The sequence below is a fragment of the Acinonyx jubatus genome, chromosome B2 (genome assembly GCF_027475565.1).
Source record: "Acinonyx jubatus isolate Ajub_Pintada_27869175 chromosome B2, VMU_Ajub_asm_v1.0, whole genome shotgun sequence".
Taxonomy (NCBI): domain Eukaryota; kingdom Metazoa; phylum Chordata; class Mammalia; order Carnivora; family Felidae; genus Acinonyx; species Acinonyx jubatus.
Window position 1 is genome coordinate 136,379,047 of NC_069385.1, and position 13,301 is coordinate 136,392,347.

The 13,301-nt window shown below is 40.5% G+C and overlaps 1 protein-coding gene across 3 annotated transcripts in view; it reads right to left on the reverse strand.

Annotated features, from left to right (window-relative positions):
* The window catches only part of DTNBP1 (dystrobrevin binding protein 1), a 131,875-nt gene that overhangs the window by 88,616 nt on the left and 29,958 nt on the right, over positions 1-13,301 (reverse strand). For all 3 annotated transcript variants that reach the window (XM_053223186.1, XM_027040339.2, XM_053223185.1), the window contains one exon: positions 10,742-10,874. In XM_053223186.1, coding sequence (XP_053079161.1) covers positions 10,742-10,874 — 133 coding nt within the window. The remainder of the gene's footprint in view (positions 1-10,741; positions 10,875-13,301) is intronic.

Consider the following 13,301-nt stretch of genomic DNA (forward strand, 5'->3'; position numbering starts at 1 on the left):
AAAGTAGAGGGGAGACATATTTCAGAGACAACATGGCCTGGCAGAGCGAGGCATGCGATGCTCGGGAAACTCAAAAGAGTGGCCTCTAACACAGATGATGAAGAGTGAGGGAAAGGTCCAGCAAGAGACCGACTCCCAAATCTGGAAGTCACAGCCACCCAGTGGGGAAGACAAGGGGCAGCAGACAAGGAGTAAGCTGGCTGTGCCGCTCTCCAGTTATAATTTCTGCGCATCGAATTCCTTCACGTAGCCACTAGACTTTGAGGACTTTCCAAATAAGCTTTGTTGGCATCTGGGTTGGAAGCAAACTCCTCAAATTTCAACTTGCAGTTCTAGGTTTATTAGGATGCAAATTTTGGCCTGTTTGTGTCATTAATCTTTGATCCAAAGATCTGACTAAATATCTATGCTATCTATAAAACCTCCCTCCTCTTCTATTTGGTAAGGCTTAGGGCTTAAAGACACGGATTTGGGGTGGAAAATAAAATGTTACTGAAAAGTACAAACGTGATGACAGTTTAGCACTCCTCTTCAAAGACATTTTAGGTACTGACTTATATTGATACACTGTCAAGCACTGGGAAGTCTGCAAAGGGCTGATGATAATGCAGTTCATAACAGTTTTGAATGTATCTTCAGGGGCTACAAAAGACTGTTAATATATATGATTATGGAAAGCCTTACCTCGAACAATATGCAAACTCTAAGTGTCAATCAATGAGGAATTGAATCTGAGATTTTCAATAATGATTTGAACAGTACATAGTGAATTTACGGGGGGAAAACAAGCAAAATAATGTTATTATATTCATTGCTGTTTAGATTATTTTCTGTTATTACACTAAATGGAAAAATTAATAGGAGCCTTAGTGTCAGAGCTGGTACTACTGGCCCTGAAGAAGCAATATTCAGCTCATTCTGTTATAACCAGCTTGACAGGGTCTTAAAAGGGGATCACAGCTAATAGGATTATTGAAACGGCTATTTCACTTTGATTAGTGATAAGAACTAGAATAATTAAATTTAATATGGAATCCATTTAACTCTATAAGCTACTCGGTTCCTACAGCATCATGCACGTTACCTTGTCATCCTTAGCTTACAGGGGACTGGTCAGGAGTAGGGCTTTGAAGCATAGCTTGGAAACCCAGCTCTGCTCCTGACAGATGAGGGGAGACATCTCATCAGTGAAAAAAGGGCTAACAACTCACATCTTGCAAAGATGTCAAAAGGGTCCAGGGGGGTAAAGTATATAAATACTGTATACTTACAAATAAATATAAATACAAAGTATACCTAACTTAGCATTTGACAGTAAGTAATTTAAAACTGACCATAGGGGCGCGTGGGTGGCGCAGTCGGTTAAGCGTCCGACTTCAGCCAGGTCACGATCTCGCGGTCCGTGAGTTCGAGCCCCGCGTCGGGCTCTGGGCTGATGGCTCGGAGCCTGGAGCCTGCTTCCGATTCTGTGTCTCCCTCTCTCTCTGCCCCTCCCCCGTTCATGCTCTGTCTCTCTCTGTCCCAAAAATAAATAAACGTTGAAAAAAAAAATTTATAAAACTGACCATAAAAAATGCAGGGAAAAAAATGTATAAAAATTAGCTAAGTTTTGCAAAGGTCATTTAAAACTAGTAATTTTGTAGACCAGTAATGATCATGTTGTAAACACCTATGGATCTAAAAGACCCCCCCCCAAAAAAATCAATAAAAGTTTCTTTTTTTTCTAGCAAACTTAAATACCTATAAATTATACTCTAAACCATGTTGTTAGACTTAAGATCCCTTTTAAGTGAGGAGGGCTGAATTTCAAATGATTTTCCTAAAAAGAAAATAAGTAATGGAAGCAATAATTATTCTATATTTGAAGATATATATATATATACGTGTGTGTGTGTGTATAATTTTGGAGGGGAGGGGGGACAGCTGGCAATTTCTATTTAGAGTCTAGCTCTGTTGGTTGGCTATAGAGCTAATGAGGCTGGGAACTTGAATGAAATGACTTGATTCCCAGGCAGGCCAATTAATTTCTCATGGAGAGAAATTCTCTTCTAGATACATATGAAACTTACCATCCCAGATCATACTTGGGTTAATAAAATAGCGACCAAGTGAAACATGTGACTGATTTAGTACCAACCTGGAACTACTATATAAGAAACAAACAAACCATATGTCCTTCCTAATTGGATGACAGCATCCTGTCGTTATGTTTCTGAATGGCAAATCTAGATCTAGAATACTTGGGAGACTCAGGGGCCATTTTATTGCTACCATCAAATCCATATTTATGTTCTCTCCTTTGGAAAGTTAAAGGCTCCCGAGCGCTTTAAGAATCCAGTTTAACTCCTTAACTTAGTACCCGGAAATCTATAACCCCACCCCTCCTGGGGCCACAACCTACTTTTCCAGTCTCACCACTTCTTACCTTAAGGACCACTCACCACTCCAAGATGAGTGGTTCATATTCCTGTCTCGCTGACTCCACCTGTCTCCCTGAGATGCCTCTGCTTGTCTCTACTGCCCAACCTCGTGCTCCCCTTGCAGGCTGGGGGGTCCGGGGCGGGGGAGGGGGGTGGTGCTACTCCTCCTCTGGGCTGCAGGGCTCTCTCTTCCCCTGAGCTTCCACACATCTTTGACCCTTACACAGAACTTATGTTCTGATATTATACAACCATTTGTGTACTAACCTCTCTCTCAGGAATCAGTGAGGGCCTTATGGGTAATAATTATATGTTTGTATCTTTGTATCCCCTAAAACAAAGGATATAAACCAAATTCAACTAAGAATGATTCTATCCCACCAAAACATAAAATAATAACCAAAAAAGCAAATGCATGATTCATGTTCCTCTAACTTAAATATTAGAAGGCTATGCTGAATTTTATAAAAAGAATAAATTAAACATGGGCAGAGTACTTAGAAAACATTAGACAACACGATGACACTCTGTCATCAGTATGTCACATAAAGCCCAAATCAGTGAGCTACAACAGTAGAAGCAATGGGAATTTTCCATTTTAATTCTTAACAGGCTTGAAATCAGTAATCAAACATAGATCCACTGTACTGACAAAAATCAATTAAAAACTTAAAAAAAAAAACCCTTTAAGTGATAATGACAAGCATATACAGGATGATGTCCTCTGAATATCGTATACTACACCTAAATGGCAGAAGCTGAACGCCCCTGTCACAGCCTTCTCATTTCCCATTACGAAATGAATCACATAGAGAACGTGTGTACATAAAAACATAAGCAGGCCTCCACAGACACAAACATACCTTGACAAGAAGCTCAGACTTGACCGTTTTGCTCACTGTAACAACAGCATATGTCTCACTTAGCGATCAATGGAAAACATAGGTGGAGTTTTATTGTGAAAAGCCATGTGGGAATGCCTGACAGCTGTGCAGGAAAGAGCTTCACAAATCTTTGTGGGGAGATGGTCCCAGAGGAAGAGTGATTCTCTTTGGAATTTTTCTTTGTGCCATTTGTCTCAAATACGTATTATCTGCAGCAGAACCACTGATATACAAAGAATGGGCTGGCACACTAAAATGATTTCATACTTAGTGATTACTTTTCTAACACACTAATTAGCCTCAAGGAAGAAAGAAATCTTCTTTGGTTGCAAACCCAGAGGTCACAGAGGCCAGGTACTAAAAGACTTGAAAGATTCTTCAAATGCTTCCATTACTCTTTTATGTACTAAGATAATACGGCAGTGACAGTATGGTAACGAGGAACTTTAAAAAGTGCATTAATTTGCAAAAGCCATTATGGAACAAACGAGGTCTCTGTAGTACATGAAAAGGTGTCTGAAGAGAGTTAATATGCCTCTTGATCGGTCTAATCTCAGAAATAACCTGAACAATAAAATAATCTAGTTCACGGAACACTTGCAGCTGTGGCAGTCTCCCTGCCAGACGCCCTCTCAACTTGTAAAAAGAAAGCAAAACAACGTTATCAGGTTAGGTCGGAGCAAAAGAAAGACAGAAGCTCAGTATATGGCTGTCACTCTCTTACAGCACTTTGTTATCGAAGAATTCACAAATTCTTCTGGATGACGAGAACAGTCTTTTCAAAGTAGGTCACTGAAAATAAACTAAGCAACAGTGAAAACTCAGACGAGCCCTTAACATTTTAAACTTTAATAAAGGAATAGGGTTAGGCTTCCCTCTAGTGGAAGTTCAAGAGAATTCAACAAATACTTTTCAAACATTTTACCAGTTTTAGGATAAAAGGCATGCTGTGGTTATTTCAGAAGAAGAACGTGTACAGAATCTGGCTGACAACATTCCATTTGTCTCCTTATACACGATCTCTCAATGTTCAGAATGCTACCCTGTTCATCAACACATTTCATGCTGTGACTGCATTCTACATAGTTTTACAGGACAAGCTAAATTGCATAACATCTATCCAAACCCTTCTGTCAAAGAACAGGGGTTTTGTAAATTCAAAGGCTAGAGAGAGACTTCCGCTAGAACGTCAGTATCTTTTCTTTTTTAATGTTTATTTGTTTATTTAGAGAGAGAAAGCACGAGCAGGGTAGGGACGGGGGGGGGGGGGGGGGGGGGCGGGGGGCGGAGAGAGAATCCCAAGCAGGCTCCGTGCTATCAGCACACAGACCAACTCAGGGCTTGATCCCATGAGCCATGAGATCACGGCCTGATCCAAAATCAAGAGTTGGACGCTTAGCCACCCAGGCGCCCCTAGAAAGTCAGCATCTCTCGATGGGGGGCACCCAGTGTTGGTCAGTGCTGTATTCCCAGAGCCTACAAAGAGCCCATGGCTCACAGTAGAAGCCACATTGGTGCTAAGCATGGAGTGGAGTGCTATATTTACACGTGTCATCTCATTCAACCCTCCGACTGCCCTCGGAGGCAGGTACTCTCATTCTCTTTCTACAGACAAAGAAGCAAGCTTGGAGCAGCCAAGAAACCTGCATGGGTCTCACAGGAAGTTGCGAAACTGGGATCCAAACCTAGGTCTGAGACTAGTCCACAGCCGTTATTTTCCAGTTCCCAGTATTTATCATTTCCTTTTTAAATGACAAACTACCACTAATTATCTGTTACACAGGCTTATGTAAGATGAAGGGATCACAATCCATTTGAAAAAAGAAAAAAATGAAGGAATTATCCATTCTTACTTCACAATTCCCAAGGGATCAAGTAATCAGAAGTCGTATGTATTAAGCAATAGGATAAGGGAGCTAAAAGCATCATCAAAGGTTCAAATCTCTCCCATCATGTAAATCTGTTACTCTGTAATAAGCATCTCTAGATGCCCTAGAAAGCAAAGCAAGACTAAAAGTGCTGTGTGGCCTGGAAGATGGAGGGACTGACTGGATGTGATGTTAGATCTGACAGCAACAAAGCACAAGGTTCAAAGAAGTTAGGGGAATCCTGTGACTGTATACATGTCAGTTAGTCCCTCTTAGTTTTTCAAACTTTTTTACTATTGCTTAACTATTTAAGCTTTGTAACATATCAAAGTGTTCAGGTGGTAAGAGATATTTTACTTTTTTGAGGCTACCAAAAAATAAAAGAATCCAGTAACATATGAGCAAACATTTACAGCAGTGTTTCCAATATCTAAGAATGATACATAAACTCCTTAAAATGACTTCATAAAATACCTTAATGATCTAGGTACATGTTTACACGACTCTGCCCACCAAATCTGGCTTTAAGGTATTTTCCTATTGTAAACAGTATCAGCACCCATTCCAAGAAGTTTAAGTTACTTATCTAAAAGTCTCAATTTCAAAACACTCTCTGTGGCCAACAATTCTAGGCCAACAAATACTAGGCCTCTGAACTCCCATATTTGACCAGCTATCTGTGCCACAGTTAGTCGTTCATTACTAAGGATCAATATCAGACAAAAAACAGCAATATAGTAAAAACCAAAGACAGCATGCTTCAAATGCTAATGGTAATTCAGACTAGCAGTATGTATAAAAACCAACCAGCCAGACTTCAGAGGTATCTTCTTTTTAAAAAATTTTTAAGGTTTATTTATGTTTGAGACAGAGAGAGAGAGAGCATGAATGGGGAAGGTCAGAGAGAGAGGGAGACACAGACTCTGAAGCAAGCTCCAGGCTCCGAGCTGTCAGCACAGAGCCCGACGCGCGGCTCGAACTCACAAACTGTGAGATCATGACCTGAGCCGAAGTTGGTCGCTCAACCGACTGAGCCACCCAGGTGCCCCCAGAGGTATCTTCTAAGCAAACAGAATTCCCTCTTCAAGAAGACCTCAATGCAAGCACCGCGTGTTTTATTGAGCTTCACTTTGTTGTGCTTTGCAGGTATTGTGCTTTTTTACAAACTCAAAGTCTGTGACAACCCTGCTTTGAGCAAGTTTACTGGTGCCAATTTTCCAACTGCATTTGCTCACTTCATGTGTTCATGTCACATTTTGGCACTTCTCGTCAGATTTCAAACTTTTTTATGATTATTGCGGGTGATCTGTGATCAGTAATCTTCGATGTTACTATTGTCATCGTTCTGGGATGCCACGAACCACACCCATGATGACGGGGCACCTAATTGAACTAACTGACAAATGTCGTGTGTGTTTTGACTGTTCCACCAACCGGCCAATCCCCTATCTCTCCCCCTCCCTTGGAGCCTCCCTATTCCCTGAGAAACAACAATACTGAAATGAGGCCAATTAGTAACTGCACAATGGCCTCTAAGCGTTTCAGTGAAAGGAAAGACTCACACATGTCTCGCTTTAAATCAAAAGCTACAGGTCATGATCTCGCGGTCTGTGGGTTCAAGCCCCGCAGCGGGCTCTGGGCTGACAGCTCAGAGCCTGGAGCCTGCTTCGGATTCCGTGTCTCCCTCTCTCTCTGCCCCTCCCCCGTTGCTCTCTGTCTCTGTGTCTCAAAAATGAATAAACGTTAGGGGCGCCTGGGTGGCACAGTCGGTAAAGCGTCCGACTTCAGCCAGGTCACGATCTCGCGGTCCGTGAGTTCGAGCCCCCGCGTCAGGCTCTGGGCTGATGGCTCAGAGCCTGGAGCCTGTTTCCGATTCTGTGTCTCCCTCTCTCTCTGCCCCTCCCCCGTTCATGCTCTGTCTCTCTCTGTCCCAAAAATAAAAAAAAAACGTTGAAAAAAAAAAAAAAATGAATAAACGTTAAAGAAAAAAAAATTTTTTTTTTTTTAAAAAGCTAGAAATGATTAAGCTGAGTGAAGATGGCATGCCAAAAGCTGAGACAGGCTGAAAGCTAGGCCTCTTGCACCAAGCAGTCAGCCAAGTTGTGAATGCAAAGAAAAAGTTCTCAAAGGAAATGAAAAGTGCTACTCTAATGAACCCATGAACGACAAAAAAGTCAAACGGTCTTATTGCCCACATGGAGAAAGTTTTAGTGGTCTGGACAGATCGAATCAGCCACAGCACGCCTTAAGCCAAAGCCTAATTCAGAACCAGGCGCTGACTCTCTTCAGGTCTATGAAGGCTGAGAGAGGTGAGGAAGCTGCAGAAGGAACATCTGACGCCGGCAGAGGTTGGTTCATGAGGTTTAAGGAAAGCAGTCGTCTCCACTACACAAAAGAGCAAAGTGAACCAGATAGTGCTGACTGGAAGCTCAGGAAGTTCTCCAGAAGGTCCAACTAAGGTAGTTAATGAAGGTGGCTACACTAACCAACAGATTTTCAGTGTAGACAAAACAGCCTTCAATTGGAAGATGCTGCCATCTAGGACTTTCAGAGCTGGAGAGAAGTCAATGCCCGGCTTCAAAGCACAGGCTGACTCTCTTGTTAGGGGTAATGCAGCTGCTGACTCTAAGCTGAAGCCAGTCCTCAGCAAAACTCTTAGGGCCCTTAAGAATTATGCTAGATCTACTCTGCCTGGGCTCTCTAAAGGGAACAATAAAGCCTGGATGACAGCAAATCTGTTTACCACATGGTTTGCTGAATATTTTAAGCCCCCTGTGGAGACTACTGCTCAGGAAAAAAAGATTCCTTTCAAAATATTACTGCTCATTGACCATGTACCTGGTCACCCAAGAGCTCAGATGGAGGTGGACTAGGGGATTAGTGTTGTTTTCACGCTGCTGACACGACACCCATTCTGCAGCCCATGGATCAAGGAGTCATTGTGGCCTTCAAGTCTTAGTATTTAAGGAATCCATTTCACAAGGCTGTAGCTGCCATAGATAGTGATTCCTCTGATGGACCTGGGCAAAGCAAATTGGAAATCTTCAACAAAGAAGTCACCCTTCCAGGTTCCACTAAGAACATTCATGATTCATAGGAAGAGGTCAAAATATCAACATGAACAAGAGTTTGGAAGAAAGTAACTCCAACCCTGATGGAAGACTTGGAGCAGTTCAAGCCATCTGTATGGGAAGTAACTGCAGATGTGGGAGAAAAAGCAAGAAAACTGAAATTAGCAGTGGAACCTGAAGACGGGACTGAACGGCCGCCACCTCGATAAAACCTGACGAGGAGATGCTTCTTATGGATGAGCAATGAAAGCTGTTTCTCGAGCTGGAATCTACTCCCGGGGATGATGCTGGGAAGACTGTTGAAAGGACAACAGAAGATGTAGAGTGTCACATAAACCTAGCTGATCAAGCAGCGGCAGGGTCTGAGCGGACGGACTCCAGTTCTGAAAGAAGTCCTATTGTGGGTGAAAGGCTATCAAACGGCATCACCTGCTACAGAGAAATCATTCATGAAAGGAAGAGCCAATCAATGCCGCAAACTTCACTACTGTCCTATTTTAAGAACTTGCCACAGCCACCCCACCTTCAGCAGGCACCAACCTGACCATCAACATGGAGGCAAGAGCCACCAGAAAGATTATGACTCACTTAAAGCCCAGGTGATGGCTGGCGTATTTTAGCAAAAGTATTTTTTAATTAAAGTACGTACGCTATTTTTTTAGACATGAGGCTATTTTACACTTAATAGACTATAGTGTAGTGTAAAACATAACTTTTATATACACTGGGAAACCAAAAAATTCATTTGACTCATTTTATTACAATATTTGCTTTATTGCAGTGGTCTGGAACCAAACCCACAATGTCTGAGGTATGCCTGTATATTCTATTTTAAGAAAGATGCCTGTAAACTGCATTTCCCAAGCAGAATTAACTACAAGAATAATTAGAATTGCAGCAAAATGCATTTAATCAGGAAAGTGCTATTGAACAAAGAACATCTATAAACAGAATGTACTCCCAGCTAGGAAAAAAAGAAGGGAGGTTATCCTATCTGCAAAGACATACACACAAGCAATATACAGCAAATGACTCTGTTAGATACAGGAAGATAAGCCAAAAGAAAGCGGCTAAGAAGAAAATTCCAAATATCTTGGAGACTATTTCTATAGTCAGCCATCAAAGGCCGGACAAGGATCATTACTATCCCCACAAGAGGGAAGTCAGGCAGAGGGCAACCACAGCTATTTGACATTTCTCTTAAGACCCAGAATTGCTTTTTCATGCCCTGCCTTCGGAAATCACAAAACACCACCACCAGAAGAGCTCTGTAACAGCCAGAGACTTAAGAATAGTCAGTCCAAAAGGCTACTGACAGCTTCCGAACTGTCATCCCCACTGAGGGCGTCATTGCTGTGATGGGGATCCTGCATCCACATCTCATTGAACTGCGTGACCCTGAGTGAGCCAGAGTCTCTCCAAGTCTTACTTTCCTTAGCTGTCAAATGGGATAATAATAGCTACTTTCAAAGGTTTCATGTACGGATTAAAGATGTTTGTAAAGCACCTACCAATGTCTGACATATAACAGGTGCTATAAATGTTAGCTACGGTTACCAGCAACAGCATTCTAAATACCATTCGGGTCCATTTTATCCACACACAAAAAACTGTTGTCAAATTTACTAATGATTTGCTTTGTAAATCATTTTTGTTTTGCTTAAGAAAAGAAAATACTGAAAAACAAGGAGAGATGGTAGGGTATCCTCACCTTCTTACCTACAACACTGGATCAGGTTATTGCCCCAGGAAGTTGATCTCCCATGTAGATACTCCTACTCCTACATTTCACTAAGATCTTAAGCTTGGTTAGAAAAGAGTGAGCCACAGTGTTATCCTAAAATGTGGCACTGGCAAAGAAAAAAGGCATTTTTTTAATTATAAACTCAAGAAATCAAGAATATGAGTGTAATTTATTACAATGAAAACTATATGTATTTATAATTACAATTATATATATAATTATAAATATATACATATAAACTTCCACAAGGTATCAATTTAGCCAAACAGATACCCTCATTGAACTGGATTTCTTTCATCTCTCAAGTGTTCAAGGAGGGGAAAAAAACCTATTTGAAGATACAAAGCTCTAAGAAGACCTCATTTTTAAAGCAATGACTTTTAGAGGACATTCTACAACCAGAACAAGTCACTATAACCCCTTTTACTTTATACATTTATACTTTTAAACAGAGAGCTGATGTCACACACAACCCTGAGTCACTCTAAGAATCAACAAATTATATTTCCTAGGCTGAACTGAGGCAGAAAAGGTTAGCATATATTTTAGAAATAACTTCTAGACTTTAAAACCATTTCCTGCCTAATCCTCAGTTAATCAGAACATGAAATTAACATAACTCACTCTTTTCCAAACAAAATCATGTTGACCAAGACTGTAATGTATTCTTAGAAGGCTTTGAATTCATACTGAGTCCTGTCCAAATTATTTTCATTCCTACAAGTCATGTACAGACACAAATGTTAACACTTACTCAGATTTGCTGCCATGGATTCTAAATCTGCTATTAGACCTGGAAGCTGCTGTAGCTGCTCCTGTAACTCGATGAGGCTCGTCTTCTTTTTCTCCCAGTGTGCGGAGAGCATAACCACCTCACTGTCCACCAGCTGCAACACAGAGGAGCAAGAGTAAAGCAAAACCCGATTTCAGGCACAAGGAAATGACAGTCAGCACAATGAGAGTTGCTCAACGTTAGCTTTAAAAACCCCTCTGCTGGTGTCCCACAACAGGCCAACCTAAAGAAAACTGAAGTTGTTTTCTTTCTTAGAAAAGAACCAACTTAATATTCAGTGCGGAAAACCTCAAATTACTGTTGGTCTCCGTGCATCTTTACCCGGAGAAGAGAAAGTTCAGAAATGACCTCAGAAATCACTTCTAAGTACACCCTACTTTTGAGTAAACTATGTATTTGAAAATCCAAATCTAGAAGGAAAATAAATCAAAAAACCAACACTAACAACCAAAAGGAAAACAAAAAACAACCCGAAACACAATTACCGGGTAATTATTTGCTTTAAAAAAGGAATTTTTTTTTTAACAGAAAAGCTCCTTGATGCCTTTATAATATATAGGATTCAATTTACATTTAAAGAGGAACGTACTGCATAAAGTAAGGTCAACAGTACTTATCTAGGAAGGAATGATTGAGGCAAGTGATCAATTCCAGAAAAAGGAGAAAAGGATTTATGTCAACAAGGAATTCAGATATGAAGGGCTCCTAATAGCATGGCAGTGACATACTAGACCGGCCTAAAAGAATTCTAACTTCTTTTACTGCGGACGGTGGAAAAAATGACAGTCATCAGTTTCTCCCAGACAATTTTGTTTTGGTCGTAACATGGTGGGAGAGAGAAGACTTAGGATAAGATTTAGAAGGATCAAGGAGAGGTTATCTTCTGAAACCATCACCAATGGTAAGCAAGCACTGTGAAAGATACCACATTAGTACAGTAAATACAAAGACTGCAAATTCATTATCTAACAGAAAATGTATTTGAATTTTGTCTGAAAATCAGAGTTCACGGTTTAAAAAAAGACAATTTACACATCCCAAGATTAAGATTTTTCAGCAGTTAGAGCACGAATATAACAAACTGTTACTGAATCTCACTAAAGTAACAGAGAACTTTAGAGAAATAAAATATCAAAACTAGATGCAAAATTATTTGTACATGGTGCTAGATTGCTTGGGTTTCGACATTTTAACATTCAAGAAATTCTCAACATGGAAACAAAAGAACTAAGCTCAGACAGAGAGGATTAGAAGCTGCCTGGTTTCCTCACTCTGTCCCCCAGGCTCGCACACCTCCCCCCTGCTTTTCAACCCACACTGCAGTGAAGACCACATCATCTCTCCAGACTGAGCTGGAGAGGTGACACCAAGCTTTACTCAAGCTGTACCACTCATTAATTTTGTTTACTTAAAAATGCCTATTGTCGGGGTGCCTGGGTGGCTCAGTTAGTTAAGCATCTGACTTCAGCTCAGGTCATAGTCTCACGGTTTGTGAGTTCAAGCCCCATGTCGGGCTCTGTGCTGACAGCTCAGAGCCTGAAGCCTGCTTTGGATTCTGTGTCTCCCTCTCTCTGTGCCTCTCCTCAGCTTGCTCTCTCTCTCTCTCTCTCTCTCTCTCTCTCTCTCTCTCTCAAAAATAAATAAAACGTTAAAAAAATTTTTTTTTAAATGCCTACTGCCAACCAGTTTTATAAAGATCCCTAAGAGGAATCTAAGTAATGCTGAGCAATGTTAATATATATAGCCGTGATGCCAGACTAAGAGAACTGAGGCTTGAAACAAGGATCTGTGTTCATAAAATTTATCCATATAAACTTCTCCTGACCACTCCCTATTTGGGCTATGGGGACACAATGGTCAACGAAACAGAACAAATTCTGCCCACTTGATGCTTATGTCCTGGTAGCAGGTCTCCCAAATTCTTTTAGCTCCGGGTTTTAAACTCTAAAGAAGAAAAAATAATTCCTATATCACAGGCTGACTTGAGGATAAATAATATATTTTTCTAGGTATGTAGTGCATTATTATTTCTTTTTTTTTTTTTTTTTTTTTTTTTACAAAGTCTGTTAAAGCTTAACTATCCTGGTTAATCAGGTGAATCTGAAAAATCTAGAACAATTTTTTGATATTAACCATGTCTTACTGAAAATTAAAGTGCAGCATAAATATTAAAACAACTACAATCTAGTTCTTGCCTTCCGGAAAACTGAAAATTATATTCTGAATATAGGACATGAGAAATAATATATATAATATAGAAAAAATATATCAGAATACACTAACATGCCATTTAAATTGGGAAGAATGAGAGACTGAATGGATTCAATAATTACGTAATAAAACTAAAACAATTTGAGCATTTTCTGTGTACCAGGCCCTGTGCTAAGCGATTTACATACATTATCTCGCTTAGAGCACACAGCAACCTTATAAACTAAGCACTATTATCACCTCTATTTTACAGAGGAGGAAACTGAGGCATAATAAAGTTACGTCACTTTCCCAAGGGCCAGAGTGGACT